This window comes from Moschus berezovskii, chromosome 9 (genome assembly GCF_049115385.1).
Source record: "Moschus berezovskii isolate FMDL1 chromosome 9, NW_MosBer_1.0, whole genome shotgun sequence".
Lineage (NCBI taxonomy): Eukaryota > Metazoa > Chordata > Mammalia > Artiodactyla > Moschidae > Moschus > Moschus berezovskii.
The window spans coordinates 83761875-83783286 of NC_142468.1; the positions used below are offsets into that span (position 1 = coordinate 83761875).

At 39.1% G+C, this 21412-nt stretch overlaps 2 protein-coding genes across 20 annotated transcripts in view; one reads left to right on the plus strand and one right to left on the minus strand.

Moving 5' to 3' along the window:
• Positions 1–16741, plus strand: part of PDE8B (phosphodiesterase 8B) — a 352403-nt gene extending 335662 nt beyond the window's left edge. For all 18 annotated transcript variants that reach the window (XM_055436840.2, XM_088839884.1, XM_088839887.1 and 15 more), the window contains one exon: positions 1740–16741. In XM_055436840.2, coding sequence (XP_055292815.2) covers positions 1740–1849 — 110 coding nt within the window. In that variant the 3' untranslated portion in view covers positions 1850–16741. The remainder of the gene's footprint in view (positions 1–1739) is intronic.
• WDR41 (WD repeat domain 41) overlaps positions 7443–21412 on the minus strand; it is a 47569-nt gene continuing 33599 nt past the window's right edge. The window contains exons 9-13 of one of the 2 annotated variants that reach the window (XR_016038267.1): positions 16564–16748; positions 13410–13531; positions 12181–12265; positions 10510–10643; positions 7443–7677 (exon numbers count right to left, since the gene is read on the minus strand). Coding sequence is in view for 1 of the 2 variants with exons in the window: in XM_055436853.2 (XP_055292828.1) it covers positions 7525–7677; positions 10510–10643; positions 12181–12269; positions 13410–13531; positions 16564–16748 (683 nt within the window). In the remaining variant the exon portion in view is untranslated. Of the gene's footprint in view, positions 7678–10509; positions 10644–12180; positions 12270–13409; positions 13532–16563; positions 16749–21412 lie in introns of both variants that reach the window. The other variant, XM_055436853.2, reaches the window with a different exon arrangement.

Below are 21412 nucleotides of genomic sequence, written 5' to 3' on the forward strand. Positions count from 1 at the left end.
TTCTGTCGTTTTTGAGATTGCATCCACGTACTGCATTTTTTTTGGACTCTTGTTGACCATGATGGCTACTCCATTTCTTCTAAGCGATTCTTGCCCACGGTAGTGGATATAATGGTCATCTGAGTTAAATTCACCAATTGTGTATATCTACCCAATCTTCTTCATTAATCTCTCAGTGGACATTTAGGTGGCTTTCATGTCTTGGCTATTATAAAGTGTACTACAATGAACACTGGGGTGCATGTATCTTTTTGAATTATGGCTTTCTCTGGATATATGCCCAGTAGTGGGATTGTTGGGTCATATGTTAATTCTACTTTAAGTTTTCTGAAACTCCACGTTGTTCTCCATAGTGGCTGCACCAATTTACATTCCCGCCAACAGTGTAGGAAGGTTCCTTCCTCTTCACTCTCTCTTCAGCATTTATTATTCATAAACTTTCTGATGGCTGTTCTGACTGGTGTGAGGGTAATACCTCATTTTAGCTTTGATTTGCATTTCTTGTTTAATGATGTTGAGCTTTTTGGCCATCTGTATGTCCTCTTTGAAGAAATGTCTATTTCAGTCCATTTTTTGAGAGGGTTGTTTGATCTAGAGCTGCATGAGCTGTTGGTATATTTCAGATTGATCCCTTGTCAGTCACTTCATTTGCCAATATTTTCTCCCATTCTGTGGGTTGTCTTTTCGTTTTGTCTATGGTTTCCTTTGCTGTGCAAAAGCTTTTAAGTTTAACTCAGTCCCATATATGTCTGTTTTTTTCATTACTCTAGGTAGGAGGTAGATCTAAAAAGATATTGGTGTGACTTGTGGCAACTAGTGTTCTGCTTGTGTTTTCCTCTAGGAATTTTATGGTATCTGATTTTACATTTAGGTGTTTAATCCATTTTGAGTTTATTTTAATGTACTGTGTTAGAGAACATTCTAATTGAGTTCTTTTACACTGAGTTGTAAAACTGAGTTGTCAGTTTTCCCAGCACCACTTATTGCAGACATGCTTTTCTCCATCATATATTCTTGTTTCCTTTGTTGTAGATTAACTGACGATAAGTGTGCAGGTTTATGTCTGGGCTTTCCGTTCTGTTGCGTTGATCTCTGTTTCTGTTTTTGTGCCAGGACCATTTTGTTTTGATGATTGTAGCTTTGTAGTATAGTCTGAAGTCAGAGAATCTGATTCCTCCAGCTCTGTTTTTCTTTCTCTGGGTTGCTTTGACTATTTGGGGCCTTTTGTGTTTCCATACAAATTTTAAAATATTTTTTCTAGTTCTGTGAAAAATGCTATTGGTATTTTGATAGGGATAGGGATTGCCTTAGGATAGTATAGTCATTTTCACAGTATTGATTCTTCTAATCCAGGAGCATGGTATCTTTCCAGCTGTCTGTGTCATCTTCAGTTTCTTTCATCAGTGTCTTATAGTTTTCAGAGTATAGGTCTTTTGCTTCTTAAGGTAGATTTATTCCAAAGTATTTTATTCTTTTTGATGTGATTATAAATAGGATTGTTTCCTTAATTTCTCTTTCTGATCTTTTGTTAGCAACTTTTAGTTAAAGGACCTGTTCCTATTATAGAAACCAGTATTTAGTAATTTATCCTTCTCACACTTGTGTATTCACCTTAGGCCTAACCTAGGGTACCTCACCTCCAATTCTGATCCCAAATTTGTCCCAGAGAGCCTCAACCTTATAAATGCTCCTAGAATCTAACTTAACAGGCTTCTTTTTATTTTTTTATGTCCTTGCAGCCTTTGCACACCTGCCAACGCTGATGCAACATTTGGCTGATAACTACAAACACTGGAAGACATTAGATGACCTAAAGTGCAAAAGTCTGAGGCTTCCATCTGACAGTTAAAGTCAAGACAGAGGAGGTGACTTCTTGATCTACAAAGGGCACTGTGAATCACAGTAGTGTAAGAGGCTTTCCTTCATAATGAAAATGACAGGTATAGGTTAAGGAGCTAATGTTTAATATCTGACCTTGAATCATTCAACTTCCCAAATTTCATTTTTAGAAAACTATGTTCTGTGAAGAAAAATATTAATATATGTTCTTTTGAACAGTCACTTAGTGAGAGAACAAACACATGGCAAAGCCCATTGCCCTGCTGTAATCCTGTGTGCTCTCATCAAACCATGCAGCTGATTCACTGTAACTAGCAGGACACATGCAGCAAAGGCTTGGTGCCCACGAGCCCACCATCTCTGTGGATGATGGACCATGGAGCTTTGCTAGTATTTAGCTCATCCTTTACCATGAAAGTCTCTATCACTGTGTGGCTTGACTATTTTCCTCAAAAGCATCAATCTAAAAGATGCCTAAGAATATCTAATTTTTAAAAACCTATATAAAATGAGCAAAACAACTGGGACCAAACTGCTGATAAACTAGTTAGTTTCAGAGCCTCCATGGCTAGGTGGTTCTTCTGACTAATGGTGTGACACTCAAATTAGAATATAGCCTTGGCCTAGTGAGTGCCCTCTTTAGACTGGTATCAGCAGCCTGCGTAGCCCTTTCTCCCAAAAAAGGGATTCATCCTAACAGAAAGCCATCTGGAAGTGACATCTTGTTTGGGGGTAATTCAAGAGTTTTATCCCTTTATTTCTGGTTTACAGAGGCAGTCACAAGGCACTACAGTGAGTATTATATACAAGCCATTAATCTGACTACCCTTGGACAAGCTTGTTTTTTAAAAATTTATATACATTTGCTGTTTAAAATTTTTTATTAGAGCAATCTAAATTTTCTGGGTTTAAGTCCATGGAGTATATTGTGCCATGTTACCAAGGAGAAAGAGGAAGTTTCAAGGTTCAGATGTTTTTAACCTATCTATATTTACAATCATGCCATTTTGCTTTAATGATGTAAAAAAAAAAACAAAAAAAGACTGCAAGATGTGTAAATATATCAGCAAATAGGCATATGGGGAAGCAGTAAATACTATTTTAAGCTATTAATTGTATGCTAAAAGCTTCTAAAGCACAAGTGCATATTTTTATACAGCTCTTTTCACAACTTTCTGTGATCTACATCAAGTCAGTCTTGAGATTTTCCTTTCTCTTTTACCAGCCAACCCTTCCGTGTATTATAAATATTAGAGATTTAGTAAACAAAATCTTTGTTCTTTTAAATTCTCTGTACTCCATGCTGCATTCCTAAGAGGTATAAACAGAGACTAAATTAACTGAACCAGTAGTTACTTTTTTTCAAATGAAAATCTGAATGCAGCATACTTGGAACTAGTACATGGGGGAAAAAATGACTTAATCACTACAAAATGTGCCAATGCTTTTTTCTATGTTTTGTACCAAAAAATGCAAACATATATGACAATTCCATGCAAAGAAAGAAATGTACCTAAATTATTTTTGTTAGATGCTAAGAGAACTTGCTTGGTCAGGAGAGCAGCTAGCTTTGTATTGTAATGCTGCATTATGTAAATGTGATGAAAATGTTTTTGTGAAGTACTTGTAACTAAATTCCTACAGCCATTTTTCATTCCTAACAGCTGTTTTTATTTTAATTGTTTGGCCTAAATTTTTCATAATTATAAAATTTCGGTTAAGTATTCTTTATTTGATGAGTCACACACTTTGTTTTCAGAACACATTAAATTCAGGATGTCAGAATCCCATTTTAAGGAGCTAAATAATTTGCCTAAGCCTCAGAAGCTTGCTTGAGACAACAACAATCTTTTCCTGACCATCTCGCTTTTGGTTACATTTGGCAAGAGACATTCATTAGACGTCTGACATTTTTCTATATGAACCTTATAGCTGACTCAGTTTCAAATTAACTTCATGTTAACACTGCCAGGTGCTAAAGCTTTAGCATACCTCTGCTATTTACCAGTTTAATCTACTGTGGTGTAATCTTTCACTGGGTTACTAATTAAATAGTGCATTCCTAAAAATAGTTTATAAGAAATAGTCTTTTAGATGGTATGTGTATCAGGTATAAATTATTGTCTCTTATCAGTAAATAAGTATTTACTTATATATATGCTGCTGCTGCTGCTGCTGCTAAGTCACTTCAGTCGTGTCCGACTCTGTGTGACCCCATACACGGCAGCCAACCAGGCTCCCCCGTCCCTGGGATTCTCCAGGCAAGAACACTGGAGTGGGTTGCCATTTCCTTCTCCAATGTGTGAAAGTGAAAAGTGAAAGTGAAGTCGCTCAGTCGTGTCCGACTAGTAGCGACCCCATGGACTGCAGCCCACCAGGCTCCCCTGTCCATGCGATTTTCTAGGCAAGAGTACTGGAGTGGCTTGCCATTGCCTTCTCCAACTGATATATATATAAATCAGTAAATAAGCTATTTACTAAAATATTCTCTGTTGAGGGGAGCCTTATTAATTTAGGAAAATAAAATCTCATTTAGAAAGAGATATTACTGCTACTACTATTGAACCAGAAGTTATAAAACACTGTTGCCTGGACCAAAATAACACTATAATTTAATTACGTTATTTTTTTACTTCCAAATTAGGATTTGAAAATTATGCTTGCCTTCAGAGTTAGGACGCCTCATCTATTCAGTCAGAAGCCACTCAACTTGACAAAGATAAACACAATGTCCCTGAAGTGTAGGCTCTTATGTGAATAAGTCAAAAAATGAGGTGATAAGGGTACTTTTAAGTAAAAATGACAAGGCCCAGTGTACAGTATTACATCTGGTATTGTAAATATAATAGCACTGAAAGCTAAGCTGCTGCTGCTGCTAAGTCACTTCAGTCGTGTCAGACTCTGTGTGACCCCATAGACGGCAGCCCACCAGGCTCCCGCATCCCTGGGATTCTCCAGGCAAGAACACTGGAGTGGGTTGCCATTTCCTTCTCCAATGCATGAAAGTGAAGTCGCTCAGTCGTGTCTGACCCTCAGCGACCCCATGGACTTCAGCCTTCCAGGCTCCTCCGTCCATGGGATTCTCCAGGCAAGAGTACTGGAGTGGGGTGCCATTGCCTTCTCCGGAAAGCTAAGCTAGGGAAATGAAAAAAATGCATATATATTGATGTCAGTTATAGTATTCTTCTAATCTGAAAGTTCAACTTTTAGCAGTAGTCTCCATACAACTAGTGAACAGCCATCAAGTATGAGTCCCTGCTAGATTCTCCCATCTCACTGTTTTTGCCCATCTCTGACCTTAGGGCATTCATGAAAGCAAAACCATCAAGTTTCTCTAAATGTTAATAACAGAAGGACTCACAGTGGTACTTATTTATGCTATTTGTCCCCCAAACTTACCTAGGGCTTCTAACATTCCTTGTGAATAGATTGCTGTCACTTAATACTAATCCAGAAGAAATCAGGAAAAGCAGTTAAGAATCTATGAATTCCTTTATAATTCATTGACTATCTTATACAATTCAAAAAGAGTTTATAAACTCATGACCTAATAATGTAGCCCCGCCAAAGAAAAAGCTAATTAGTAATAGGGCAAAGTCCATCTATGGAGAAAAATTAAAAGCCTAAAAATGACTGATCAATAATCTGATGCACTCAGACCAAAATGCATGTTGGCTTGGTTAGGAATCCTACCCATGTGCCAACATCAGGGTGAGATTACAGGTGCTTCTGTGTAACACTCAATTATGCCATAACAACAATCTTGGCTAAAAGGCAGTGCTAATTTTTCTATTATAAAATGGAGGTTAGGTAAATTTTATATTTCTCCATAAATCTGTTTTCATTGTGAATTAACAAGTGTGAACATTACTTGGTCTTGCTCAAGGGGTGATCATGTAAGCCCTTCTCTCTCAGGCATATTTTTTTTAAAGCTGTTCACTGATAATGGGAACTGAGCTAACTAACTGGAAGGGCTTATCTGACTGGGCTTCAGCTTCCTCATTTAAAAGCATGATGGCACTCATCTGGCATAGATGACCATAGCTCATCCAGACTTCGCAGGTAGTTAATAACGGAAGCAACTGTCAAAGGTAAAACTAGGTAAAAATTTTTTACAAAGATTCCATTAGGGTCTGTGGATTCTGTTAGGGGTGTGTGATGAGTAAACCCAGAAAGTGTTCTTTGAGAAGTATCAGTCTTAACACATCAGCCCCCTTACAGTTACTTCAGTAGGATTCTTTCATCAGCAGTTTAACTCCACAGTTAAAACCACCCATTTTCTAATGTATGAGACACTTTTTAATTTTTATCCTTTAGTACCAAAAGGGAGAAAGAGTATTCTAAGGCTGATGGGGTGATGAAGCTGATTTAATCTCAGGTAACTGCAAGAAACTACGTTATGTAAAGCCTGTCTCAAGCATTTGCTATTTGAGCCAATGGTAAGATGAATCAGGCACTCTGGTAACACTTTACTGATCTAGCTGTCATCTCTAACATATATGAGGGGCAGCCACTGGTCTTGTACCAAATGGCTGTTCAGGCTAGAGGGAAGAAATAAACCCTAATAAGATTCCTACTGATTTGAGTTTATAGGGATTTTAGCAGCTAGAATTAAAAATGAATGATTTAAACAAATGGTGGTTATTGTTCAGTCACTAAAAGTTGGCACCAAAAATTTTTTAAAAAGCTGTAGTTAGAACAGTGAGATTCAGGTTTGTTTCATGGCATGGTGGTAGTTACTAAAGACCAGGGGAATTTGTAGGAGAAAGGATATTTATCCCAAGAATTCTTAATCAAACAGGCTCTAAAGGAAACCAAAGAATAAAAAAATACTATTACTTCTATTTCTACCTCCTTCCAGGGTCTAGATTCAAATTAAGAAGCTTAAAACACAGCACTCACCACTTCAACAACAGACAATTATTATGGAATCTTCATTTCCTCCAGGGAAGCATCATTTTTCTAGATAGCTCAAGGTTTAAATTCAAGATATGCTACATCCTATTTACTCTTCAATGGAGTTTTCATTTTCCTCATAAAATATCTTCCATAATTATCATGTATATTTATTTCCATTAAAGCAGGTTCGTTAAATAAGTATTTAAAAGAATGACAGGTGGTCACATAGTTAAAATATTAGTTTTGGATAATAAAGTCAGGTATTTCAAAATCCAGAAAGGCTAAATGAAAGAAACTACACGTAAAACTTTAAAACTCTAATTCCTGGTGATAAATTTAGTTAGAGGCAATATAGTAACACTAAAGACAGAGAGAGGTTCTGAGTACTATTCTTTTCATTAAGCATAAGGTTATACAATTTCTGGTGTAAAATTTAAAGCATAAAAATTTTATCTCTGTGAGGATACTGTGGTATAATTTAATTCTGCTTCGTCAGACAGTTGTGCTGAAGTCTGAACACTTCACTTTATGAAAATTCACTGCTGAAATCAGACCCATTCCTACAATGGTTTCAGGTAACTTATGTGGAAAGTCAAATTAAAAACTTGTGCCATATTCTTTGATGGATGTCCTAATACCTCAGAAGCAAACCTGTTGCTGGTTTTCAGGACCCCCCCCAAAAAAATTAAACAAAATTAAATAAATAATCAATATGGTAATGGTTTTCACAGCATTACCCTATATTTGATGTTCAAGGTTCATTTACAGGTATTTAAATTCCTTAACCTAGACAGACAGATACAAGTCACCATTCTCCTCTAATTTTTGAAATAACTTTAAACTGCGCAATCCAGATTCTCGTTCTCCATTTTTCCAGAGAATAATGAGGTGATCAGCAGAACAAGTCACTAGTCCATGGTCTTCAAAGTACAGAAACATCTGTAGAAGAAAATTAATTACTGATTATAGAAAATTCAAGGAGAAGAGAAGCGGCTAATACCAAGTAGACTAACATAGGTCCTTGCCGAAGTGTGTACCTTGGAGACGTCTTTGGATCTGACTATGAAACTCCATATCTTTCATGAGAAATTTAAGTGTGGGTGATAATCACACACAAATAACAAATGCCAGACCCACATCTAATATTTTAATAATCAGAACTCTGTAACACTACTGAACTACAGAGCTATAAATAACAGCTATTTTTTTTTAATTCCCAAAGTGTTATCTAAATTTTACCATTATCTAATTCTTCAAGAATCGGTTTTAAGATGTTTTTTCGACAAACCTGCTTCATTTAATCATTTCTGCTGGCCTTCTTTTCAATGTAAAAATGGCCACAATAAACTATCTGAATTCCAAGTTCTCCAAGATAAACAGTAGCTTTAGTTCTGTATATAAACAGAGAATAATCAGTCCTTAAGCATTTACCGAGTGTTATCTATATGCTTATAATCCCTATCTTCAAGAAGCTTCCAGTTCAGCTGTGAAAACTGAATCTTAGTTGAAACAGTAAAGGTATCGTTAAAGATGATGCAATTGCTGCTAAGCTAAGTCACTTCAGTCGTGTCCGACTCTGTGTAGCCCCAGAGAAGAAAGCCCACCAGGCTCCCCCATCCCTGGGATTCTCCAGGCAAGAACACTGGAGTGGGTTGCCATTTCCTTCTCCAATGTGTGAAAGTGAAAGTGAAGTCTCTCAGTCGTGTCCGACCCTTAGCGACCCCACGGACTGCAGCCCACCAGGCTCCTCCATCCATGGGATTTTCTAAGCAAGAGTACTGGAGTGGCTTGCCATTGCCTTCTCCAAAAGATGATGTAATTAGGTACTAAATAATATACTTCAGGCTATGATTTGCCACAGAAAAAGGAGGCATAGATCAATACTGAATGAAATTGTCCGAGAAAGCTAACAAAACATTAAACTCTGCAAATAAAACTAAGGTCCTGCCCAGTGAAGGGACAGGCTGGAAGTTAAGAGCAGGAAAATGGAGTGTTGATGAGAAGACAGCGTGCATCCTATGGAGAGAGCTGGTGTAAGAGAGGAGATAAACGAAACTATGAAAAGGATGAGCTCCTCGAGGAAAAGAGTGAAATAAAGGAGAGAGACAGGACGTGAGCTTTCTGAGAAATAACGTATACATTTCTGAACGCAACAGGATACAGTCTGAGCTGATGATGCACTAGTAAAAGGGAAGAAACTATCAGAGCAGACTTCCTCAGGAGATGTACAAGTGAGAATTCAGTACACACAGTTTTATAAGGCTAGGCTGAGACAGTCAGGACAAAAATAAACAAGAATTGAGGAAATTTAAGAAAGAGCCAAGGTTTTCTCAATGAAGCCAGAGACACTTTAAAAAATAATTAAATGTCGACACTTCTACTCAGACAAATTTCTAAGAATCTGACACTTCTATATAATGACAAATGTGCCATGTCATTTAAAAACCTTTAATAGCTGTTTTAAAATCCACTCTTTAAAAAAGTTTAAAGGCCAAACTGCTTAGCCGTACATTCAATAATCTGACCCAAACTACTTTCCCAAGGCTTTATCTCCTACTGTGCCCACTCACTGGAACACAAACCTCCAGGCTAGCCAGCCTGCTCCTTGCCACCAAGTAGATTCTGTCTTTGCCCTCCTGTCTACTACATTCCATCTGCACAACTCCCGAAGTTAAAACACAAAATGAAAACAACTGGGCTACCTGTTACACGAAGGCAAAAACGAGTAAGACATGAGTACCCAACGTCAGGGAGCTTACAGTCACAGACTATCTTAATCCTCCGAAGCATCAACGTTCAGCTCAAGGCCCATCCATTATCTCCACTAACCATTTTCTTCTGAGTATTCTGCTACTAATCTGGGTCCATCATAAGCAACCTAGATTAACAGCTTATTAAGTCTACCTATATTGTTCCTGTCTACTGAAATATAAGCTCCATGACAGCAAGGATTATATTTTATATCCCTTTGTAAACTCTTAACGTCCAGTACAGTGCCTGGAATACAGGAAATGCTAATAATAAAGTGGTAGTGTGCTGCTGCTCTTAAGTATAAATGCACTTTCAAATGAAAAATTAATTTGTTCCTCCCTGGCTATGCAACAGAGAAGCATAATTTAAGAAATTCATTACTCAGGGCTGTGGTGATATTGTTACCAGTTGCAATTATCTCTTTACCTCGACTGGTCTTTTTCCTTCTTCATTACAGGCAATGGAGCTGATAGTAAATATTAATGCATTTGAATTTATAAAAAGTTAGAAGTGGATGCACCCTATAATTCTGAACTGTTTTCATATATACATGATGATAATCAAGACACAGGGTTTTACTAAAGCTAACTAATTATTATCCTTCAAAATGAAGTAAAACAGACTTCTCTTCATGAATTTGATAATGCCTCTGGGAATAAGATTCTGTAAGGTTTTACCTCTACATATTTAAGCACACTTCTCCATGTACCCTCTGTATTAACGACCATTTAACAGTACTTACTGCTCTTATATATTCAACACTGTCCTTATTGTCAGCTGTCTACCTACATCTCATACGTAAAGTTAATTAAGCCAGTTTTTAGAAGCAAGACATTCCTCCTTCAAATCATTTCTCTGTATAGGGAGATCTTTACTGCACATCCCACCCCATGTTTAGAATCAGCAAAAACTTACTGATAAGAGAAGGTTTAGGTCTTTATGAGACCAAATGAATGAACAGCAGTGAGATGCAAAAAGCAAGACTCCCCCGGACACTTCTATGCTTATTAAAAACAATACCTCCACAGATGATGAGTGTCCAATTAAATCTCCAATAAGCTCTAGTGAACAGGAAGTGGCATTTTCTTGTTGCTTTTTAATAGGATGGCTGGCTTGTTTATTTACTCTTCCAAATCCCCACATGTTAAAAAAACCTAGGAAAACACAACCATTTTAGTCATTCTCAAAATCAGTATGCTCTTAACAGGCTTCCCTTATGGCTCTGCTGGTAAAGAATCTGCCTGCAACGTGGGAGACCTGGGTTGCGAAGATCCCCTGGAAAAGGGAACAGCTACCCACTCCAATATCCTGGCCTGGAAAATTTCATGGACCGTAAAGTCCAGGGAAGTCGCAAAGAGTTGGACACGGCTGAGTGACTTTCACTTTCCTTAACAATAATAATGTAAGATCAGAAAAACAAAACTTAAGTAAGTGTTTCTCACTTATTTTAGTCAAGGGCTAAGTGAGCAAATGATACCAGGCACTATGCCAGGGTTTTTTAATATGTTACTTCATTTCCTCTTCAGTTCAGTTCAGTTCAGTTCAGTCGCTCAGTCGTGTCCGACTCTCCGCGACCCCATGAATCACAGCACGCCAGGCCTCCCTGTCCATCACCAACTCCCGGAGCACACTCAAATTCATGTCCACAGAGTCGGTGATGCCATCCAGCCATCTCATTCTCCGTCGTCCCCTTCTCCCGCCCCCAACCTTTCCCAGCATCAGAGTCTTTTCCAGTGAGTCAACTCGTCTCATGAGGTGGCCAAAGTATTGCAGTTTCAGCTTTAGCATCAGTCCCTCCAATGAACATCCAGGATTGATCTCCTTTAGAATGGACTGGTTGGATCTTCTTGCAGTATAAGGGACTCATTTCCTCTTAGCTACCCACATTTGTTGCTCGGCTCTTATTGCCCCTACTCACACACTGCTGAAAGTGTGTTAACATGAGAAAAAGGCAATGGAAATCAAAGTGGAGAGAAATGAAAGGGCTGAATGGCAGTGTGGGGGCAGGAAGGTCACAACTTAGGGACAGACAAATGTGACAGTACCCTATGACTTCAAATAACCAGAAGAAACTCCGAGGGTACTGGCATTTGATTTCTTTTGCGAAGGTTGCTAATTAACCAGGAATTTGTTTTTCAAATCAAGCACCAGAAAATCAACAGCTCAAGAGATTAATGATATAAACACAAAAGTGTTTGTTTATAAATTGAATTCAATGTTAATGCTTCAAGGCTGAAGAACTTTGACGCCTGATGGTATACATTATATTTATATACCAGACATAATTATAATATATTGATAAATAGCTAATTAGGCCATTTGGTCAGGCATCAAGAATACTGAAGTGGGTAGCCATTCCCTTCTCCAGGAGATCTTTCCAACCCAGGGATCAAACCTGGGTGTTCTGCATTGCAGGCAGAGTCTTTACCATCTGAGCCACCAGGGGAAGCCCATTTGATCAGTCAGATCAGTTAGCATCCCCTCAAAGAATCCTAGCTGACTTGAAATAAACAGGCGGTCCTGCAGTAAATATTAACATGTGAATCTCCCATCCCGATTCCCAAATGCTTCATGTAAACATGCTTATTTGGAGCACACTGTATATTATTCCCATGGTTACACATAATTGCCTTTCGTCTGTCTTTCATATGAGAAAAAAGCAAGACCACCTTTTTGAGAGGAGATACACACCCGTTGGCACCGGCTCCACTGAAAGCTGATGTTTTTCTCGGAGCTCCCAAATGCGCACACTGCCGTCTTCTGAGCATGAGACAACCTGCCTGTCAGAAGAGAGAGAGCACCATGGAGGCAAGTGCTCAAAGGGCAGGGAGAACGATCAGTGCAGCCTTTATCTGCTTTCATGCAGCTCTCGGCAGGAGCTGATACAAATCACAATTTAACATGGCTTCACAATGCAAAGTAAAACATTCTTCAGGAAAGGCATTCATTATAGTGTGAAACTGGCTCAAATGTTACAAACAAACATGTATCACTTCCATTTTTTAAAATGCATGCAGGAAAACAGGTTATGAATTACACTCTCACAATATCCTGAGAAGCCCCATTCCTTTCTCTTACCTCTCACTCTGAAAGTATCCTGCAGAGTAAATACTGCTGTGCTGTGCTTAGCTGCTCAGTCATGTCCAACTCTCTGCAACCCTACAGACAGTAGCCCACCAGGCTCCTCTGTCCATGTGATTCTCCAGGCCAGAATACTGGAGTGGGTTGCCATGCCCTCCTCAAGGGGGTCTTCCCAATCCAGGGATCCAACCCAGGCCTCCCACATAGCAGGCAGATTCTTTGTCATCTGAGCCACCAGGGAAGCCCAAGAACATTGGAGTGGGTAGCCTGTCCCTTCTCCAGGGGAACTTCCCGACCCAGGAATTGAACCGGGATTTCCTGCATTGCAGGCAGATTCTTTACTAGCTGAGCAACCAGGGAAGGCCAGAAAATACTACCATTTCCTTCATACAATTCATCCCTAGAAACTCAACGGCCACATCTGCCCTGAGAGGAAAGCACTCAGTTAGTAGCCTCGGCCAACAAGGAGACTACCATTTAATTCTGGCCATAAGCACCACCACCAAAAAGGTGGCTTTGTGGAAAATATTAAAAAATTAGAACATAGTGCCCCAAAGTCTTCTATTAAAATAAATACCAAATTTTAAATTCTCGCTTCTTACAATGAAATTCAGTATAAGTTGTTTGAACCCTGCTGTTTATAAATTTTGTAATATATTGCCACAAACTCTTCTGTTAGAGACAGCCATGGGGTATTCTCCATTTTCAAAAGAACTTGTTGGTCAAGCAACAGAGCCAGGTGATTTTGCCCCTTGAGCAATTACACCGTTGGCCCTGGGAACTGTGCGTTTCTTCTACCTGTTATAGAACAGGTAACCTGTTCAGATGGAAACCTGTACCTGTTGGGAAGTTTGGCAACGTGCAGGACACTGGAGTCATGTGCAGTTTTCTGGCAGGCAATCACACGCTTCATTTGGAGGTTATACACGTATAAACCCCTTCCAACTGCAACAAATACATTCTGGGGGAGATAAAAGTTCAGAAAGGCACATAAAACTAACACCACTACCCGATGTAACAGATTTCCAGCCCTGGTGTGACATCACAAAGTCACTGTTACCTTCCTTATTCCTAGCCTTCAGCCCAAATTACTGTACTGCCCTCTAAAGTCCAAAAATATCAAAGCACAAAGGAAAGCTCAGCATTCAGAAGGTCGAAGGACACGACTGCTAATACAGAGCGAACTCTATGCATCACACCTTGCAGCATCCCTGCCTTCCTTACTGAAACATGACAGCTAGAGCAGGGGCTGTGGCTGGAAGACTGGGCCAGTGGAGGGGGAGCTGCTGGGGAAGAACCTGGGTTTTCATTCACATAATACTGTATCACTGGGAAACTACTTAGCTTCTTCTGCCTGAAAAATGTGAGCAAAATTACTTGGGCTCCACATCTTAAGCATCACAAGAACTATGAAGTATACAAAATAGCATATGCTAGAGTGGCAGATATATATATATATATATATATATATAGTGGTTTCACAAAAACATTTTTTCCAGTTCTACTAAATTTCCATTTTTCCTTTCTACTAAAACAGCTTTAATCTTTTGAAAGTACTTTCACCAATATTTATCTTACTTCAGCTTCACAACATCTCATTAATGTAGGAAAAGCTATTTTGCAGAATAACAAGTCAAAATAAAACATTAAAGTCACACAAAAAATTAAGACATGAGAGGTGGTATTGGAATTCAGGTCATGTTACTCCAATTCCTTACTCTTGCCTCATACCATACCACATAGCTTCTGAACCTATTTTGCAAATCACTAGACTTCTGGTGGCTCTTGTCTAAGAATCATTTATTCTTACTCAGTAGGTATGCCAGTGAGACAGACCTTTCAAAAATCCTTTTCCCTTCCTGTTCTCACTAGAGCACAGTTCTCAAAGTGCAGCCTCAAAGGCTATAATGCCAACTCAGACCTATAGTATCTCAGCCAAACATGCCTCCAAGGCTTCAGTTCAGTTCAGTTCAGTTCAGTCGCTCAGTCGTGTCCGACTCTCCGCGACCCCATGAATCACAGCACGCCAGGCCTCCCTATCCATCACCAACTCCCGGAGTATACTCAAACTCATGTCCACAGAGTCAGTGATGCCATCCAGCCATCTCATTCTCTGTCGTCCCCTTCTCCTCCCGCCCCCAACCCCTCCCAGCATCAGAGTCTTTTCCAGTGAGGCTTACCAGAGTCTAAATCAGAAATGACTCCATTGACCCTCAGGACTGGTGTTCTGCACACAGTAATGCTAGCTAGCTAAGGACCAGTGCCATGCACAATAATGAGAACAGCTGGCCAGCCTGCTAAAATCTAGAGCCCTGGGAAACATACACTGCAAAGAAACCCCAGAAACTAGTTTATATGGACCAGGAAATCTGTGCAGAGTTAAAATGCTTTATCCAAACTCACAAAATTATCAATACAACTAGAGAATTAATTTAAGTTTTGCGGCAGTATTTACTCAACAGAATCACTCTATCAATCACTTGTCATTAACAATAACTGACCCCCTTGTAGAAAGAAAACAAACTCTTAGAAAGAAAATGAGGGAAAACTGAGTAATGCTTTATTAAGCATTTAATAAACATCAATCAAAATTTTAAAATTAAAGAGAATGCAAAATTAAAAAACTTTAAGCACTAATTTTTACAACAATGAGAAAAAGGTATCAAATTAAAAATATAATTTTTAGGGCTACAACTGTTAGAAAACTAGTTTCTATCTTTCCTGAGGCTATTGTTTTTATCATATATATTTACTCTCTTTTCCCCCAAAGTAAAGTTAGAATATAAAGAAACTTAATCTTTAGGTACAGCAATGTTCTTTACCTATTCTTACTCTATTCTATTTTGGTTTGGTTTTTACAGTAAGAGAGGTTTAAAGAAAGCCAAAAAAAAAAGTGGACCACGCTCTCCCCCTCTAGAACACTATTGCTCATTTTTAAAATAAAAATTAAAAAACATACAATTATAAGATTTAAACAGTATCAGTTCAGTTCAGTCGCTCAGTCGTGACCAACTTTGCGACCCCGTGAATCACAGCACGCCAGGCCTCCCTGTCTATCACCAACTCCCGGAGTTCACTCAAACTCATGTCCATTGAGTCGATGATGCCATCCAGCCATCTCATTCTCTGTCGTCCCCTTCTCCTCCCGCCCCCAATCCTTCCCAGCATCAGAGTCTTTTCCAGTGAGTCAACTCTTCACATGAGGTGGCCAAAGTATTGCAGTTTCAGCTTTAGCATCAGTCCTTCCAATGAACACCCAGGATCGATCTCCTTTAGGGACACACAAAATAAAGTGAGGAACAGCCTCCTCCAACCCCTCTCCTCGAAGTTTAAAACACAAACATTTCTTGTGATTAGATTTAGAAAAATAACCCCCATTTTAAACATTTTCTGAGCTCCTAAAGCTAAAAGAAGAGATCTTCAGATCAGAGCCAAGATTCAGAAATCCATTGGTACTAATCTCTTACTGCAAAAAAAGATGTAAAGTGCTTCAAGAGCAGCTGGCCTGAAGGACTGAAATCTGTAATTCACACACAACCACCTTGCCCCAGGATGGTAGAAGACTAAAAGAAAGGCACTCCTGAAGTTTTTAATTTCCTTTATTTCTCCAGGAAATGCACCAGAGTCTTGAAAAGCATTCTTTCTCAAAGTGTTCCTTAAAACAATTTTAAGCATTATCCTCAGATCCTATGAGAATATTTAATACAGCTCAAAACTTCAATGGGTTCTAAAATCTGTGGCCATTTAATCACCTCCTGAAACAGTCAGACACGACTGAGCAACTGAACTGAACTGAACTGGAGGTGATAAAAGATTAAAACGCTTTTTTTAAAGCAAATGATGTAATCTTTGAAATACATCAAAACATTTTAAAACACAACTTGGACGCAAGGAATGACACCTTTCTATATCATGAGATTAAATTTTCCCAATTAGAAACTGACTTTAGTAAAAGATGTTAAGATTATAGAAATTTTTCTCAACTTTTGTTACCTCTTCGTCCCATGTGAGATGATGAATAGAAACGTCGTTTGGCTTTTGACAGAGTTTTATTTCCCGCTGAGCATCCAGCTGCGGAGATGGGTCCCAGAAGTTGTGTTCGCAGGCCTGCACGGTCCAGCCCAGGGTGTCCCAGACGATGAGTTCCCCAACATGGGAGCCAGATACAAAACTCACATCTAGGCAGAGTTCATATGTCTCTTTATTGATCATTTACCTAGGCTACAGTAAAAATGAATGAACTGCCTAGCAGTATTGTTCTATAAAATCACAGTATTAACAGGGAAGTAACTCGACAAGCCAAATAGGAAGATGAACAGAACAGAAAGACCAGAAATAGACTCGTTTACTTAGACATTTAGTAAATGATAATAACTGCATTTCAATTCAATGAAGAAAGAAATTACTCATGCTGGAATACTTGGTTAAGTATTTGGGAACAAAGACGAAAGAATTTTACCTTGGATCATACACAGTTAAGAAAAAGTCACAATTCTGTTTCTCCTGTGCTCCCACACTCACAACAAGTCTGACACCAGATGTGTGGGGGTTTTCCCCACAGCAGGCAATTATGCGACACCAGCTGAATGCCCCTAAAATTTAACTCAGCTTTGGCACTATCTACCTGGAAATAATGTCAGTTCCCACAGGATAAGGACTCAGTCTGCAGGACTTCTCTCACTTCAGATACTAACTGCAAATCCAGGCTGTTACCTGTGTTTCTAACTGGCTGTAAATTGAAGAGTCCCACATTCCCTCCTCAGTTTCAATTAATAGGCTAGAGCAGCTCACAAAACTCAGGAAAACAATCTACCTACTGTTCACCCCTTTATCATACAGGGTATGCCAAAAGACAAATGAACCTCCAGAGGGAGGAGACGCACAGGGCGAGGGGTGTGGGAGGCATCTCAGAGCACCCACGCCCTCTCCCAGACAGGCTACTCTCCCAGCACCTCCACGTGTTCAGCAACCCAGAAGGTCTCTGAACCCCACACTGTTGAAATTTTTATGGGAACTTCATCACACACACATGATCAATGACTATCTAAAGATATTTGAAACAACCAACTGGGGACTGAATAAACAAATAAGACATCCACTAAATGAAACAGTAATGCTGTTATCAAAAACTAAGTTGTAAAAGTATGTTATGTTAATACAGAAATGTATTCATGACATGCTGTTACAAAAAGCACACCATATGTATATATGCCCAGAAAAACACCTAGAAGGACATGAACCTGTACTTAATACTATATGAATGATTTTCATTTTCATTTTTACATTTTTTATGTTTCTATTTCCTCATTTTTCTATTTTGACTATGTATTACTTGCACAATAACAAGTTTTTTAAATGTTTAATGAAAATGAAATTAGTGGGCTAAGACACTTCACAAATTATATATTTAAGGAAAATGTACAACTGCTAACACTGAAAACGATCATAAAGAAATGTGATTTAATTCCTTTATATTTAGAGGAAGGTGGAGCAGAACAGCACACTGTGAGTCTAGAAACTCAAGCCTTAGTTTTGACTCAGCCTGTTACTAGCCATTTGGTTGGCCTTTAGAAAGTCATTTAATCTTTTTCTATCTTGGATTTCTTAGGCATTAAATGAAGATGATTGTACAAATAAAATTCAATAATAAATGTGTAGCCATTTTAAAGACATTGAATGTTATCTTTTGAGTCCCTGGCATTATTTTGAGCCCCTGATATTATTTCATATTAATAGTATTAAAACATCCAGTTACTTGTAATTTAGGAATACATGGATGAGTAATTATGAGTTAATTATCTCATTTATCAAATAAACCAGGACAAAAATCTCTAATAACTAGATGAACAATCTCTTCAAAATAAAGAATTATCAGCAATCATACAGGTAAACAGTATTTTTCCTTGGTTCCAAGTCCAGTTTCCATAGTTTATTAACAGACTCTCTGGAATTCAATCTGTGAAGAATTAAGTTCATTTCTCATCTGTGGAGAGAAAACAGGCTTCTAGGTCTACTAGTGGGAAAGTTAAGACAGCAGTAATCTTTCCATGACCTTCTTTTCCATCCCTTTCCCTCCTCTTTCCAATCTCACTCAAACTACAAAAGAACCAGAGACATTAAGAGATTCAAGATTCTTCTTGACTCCAACTCTGCACGTGTCATCATTACAGAGCTAACCTACGTGAGACCACATAGCTGCCTGCTCTGATCTCCTCCAAGTGTCTGTAATTCATCTAGGCAATAGAAGCAAAGTACTGGAACCCAGTTATAATTTTTCACTAGAAATGAAATGCTGACACTGACCTGAGTCAGTGCAGTTTATTATAGATGTGTAAATTATCCCAAACTGATCATTCAAAATGTTTCACACCAAACAGCCTCAATGATGTATGTGGATGGACTTTGATCCTTAGGCAAGTATCAGAAGTCACTTAGTATGAAAATCTCACCTGAAACCTGTCTACCCATTCCTCAGAAGTACTAATACTTTGTGACTACCATATCATGCTGTCAGTATAAAACAAGAAAAGAATAAAATAAAGAAGCAGTACCTAGAGCCTTCTGCCAGAAGAGATAAGCAAAGTTACCTTGTATGTTGGTCTTAGACAATCTCTGCAGAGGCATTCAGAGCCCTTGGGCAAACCCGGTATTCATTATCCACATTTGTGGGAGTTCTGCTACAAACAAATGTTCTGCTAAGGTTGTCCAAGAGCCAACTCACTGAACATGCACTTTCCCTGTGAGTAATAAACCCAGTAACTGGCCACATCTTTGACTGGTAATTGGTGGGGATAAAGAAGCAGGGCTGAGGATGGAACTGGGAACTGTACAACATAATCACTTCAGGATGGCTAAAACCTGCAGCATGGCAGACACATCTATTATGAGAGACTGTCACAATATCATTCTCAAATTTTACCAGGCTACTCATCCATATATGATTCCTAAATATACTTTTGGCTTGCTAGCGTTCTGTAGTGTAATTTTATAGTCATGGAATTTTTAAAGTAAAAAGTACTAGGGGTTTTCTGTAATTTCTATTAACAAATTATTTTTTGCCTTAGCTTTCCCTTTTCCTTAAGATGTTGGCAAAGAAAGACTTGACAAGAGTATTCTTAATTAAACTGTTCTAAGTATCTCTTTTGAACTGTGGTGTTGGAGAAGATTCTTGAGAGTCCCTTGGACTGCAAGGAGCTCCAACCAGTCCATTCTAAAGGAGATCAATCCTGGGTGTTCATTGAAAGGACTGCTAAAGCTGAAACTCCAATACTTTGGCCACCTCATGCGACGAGTTGACTCACTGGAAAAAGAGTCTGATGCTAGGAGGGATTGGGGGTGGGAGGAGACGGGGACGACAGAGAATGAGATGGCTGGATGGCATCACTGACTCAATGGACTTGAGTTTGAGTGAACTCCGGGAGTTGGTGATGGACAGGGAGGTCTGGCGTGCTGTGATTCATGGGGTCGCAAAGAGTCGGACACGACTGAGTGACTGAACTGAAGTATCTCTGTATGCACAGAGAAGTGCCACGAAGCTGAGGCTCCCTCAGTAACATCTCCTCAACTTCATTAAGGAAATATGCCGGGTCCTGGTCCCATACTTCACTGCTAAAATGGGACAACTTGGCGTGACCACTGTACGGCCAAAATGCTGCTGTGCTCTTCTCAACAGCTCCAGACTTGGGGCTTCTGGCTCAGTGTCAGAGGGACTTCCAAATAAGAACTTGCCTTCTGGGCTGCCATCATGGCTAAAGGAAAAAGAGTCCCCAGAAAAAGATAAAAGGGGTGCTCCTAACATTGTTATTTCTATCATACAGGTAATCGAATCCTCAGAAAGACTTGCAGCTGGGTTGAACAAGTAAATGGCTATTAGAAAGGAAGATTCTGGAGTTGGGAGGGCCGTTCTCACTGATGTAATTGAAAATGTGACTGAACGGCCTACAAATGGAGACTACACTTAGTACTGTTTGTGTCCATTTCCCTCTGCCTCGTGATTCTACAAAGTATTGCTCAGAAAGAGCCAACCTAGGTCAGTGGGTGCAGTGCATTCCCCTACAACATATTCACAGCATCCTTACAGGACCCTCTTACAGTCTCCTCCAGACTATCAAACTGAAGCCACCCAAGAGTCCTCCCATCTGACCTCAGAGCCCAGACCACCCAGGAGAGCTCTGATGATATAAGGTATCTGTTTATTTGAAAGTGAAGTAGCTAAATCCCAGGATTTGTGGTTTGTGATCCTATCCTGTCATCTGATGTCAGGTTCACCTCACAGGAGATACTCATCAAAATCATGATAAAGCCAAATACAAAGTCTGGCAAACCAAACACACAGCCATGAGGAAGAGCAGGTATGATCCATTTCTGCAGACCTCTAGTCTGGTGTTATTCTCTGGCTCTTCAATGATGGACTGAATCCAGCTCATTCTACTGTAAATAGAGTGGTATATAATTTTGTCCTGTGTGACCTTCAAAAGAGAAAAGAGCCAGAACCATTTGCCCCCAAAGCCAAAATGCTACCAAGTATTAGTACTGACAGCCTACGACAATCATCCCACAGCTGCCAAGTAACCCCTGAGGTAAGTATGCTGTCTTTCCTCCATCACCCCTTTTCTCTGCCCAACTCCATCCTTCCCCCATGCCTAAATCTAAGACCTACCAATCTATGAAACTTGATGAATTCTACTGGTTTAAACCTCAGAAAATAAGACTGCCACTCTCTCCTTATTAATAGCATCATTTTCATGATGGTAATTCTAGAATCCTACGACAAAATAAGACTAAAGTTCAAAACAGGTTAACAAGTAAAAAATTTTACATAATATAAACATGGACACAATGA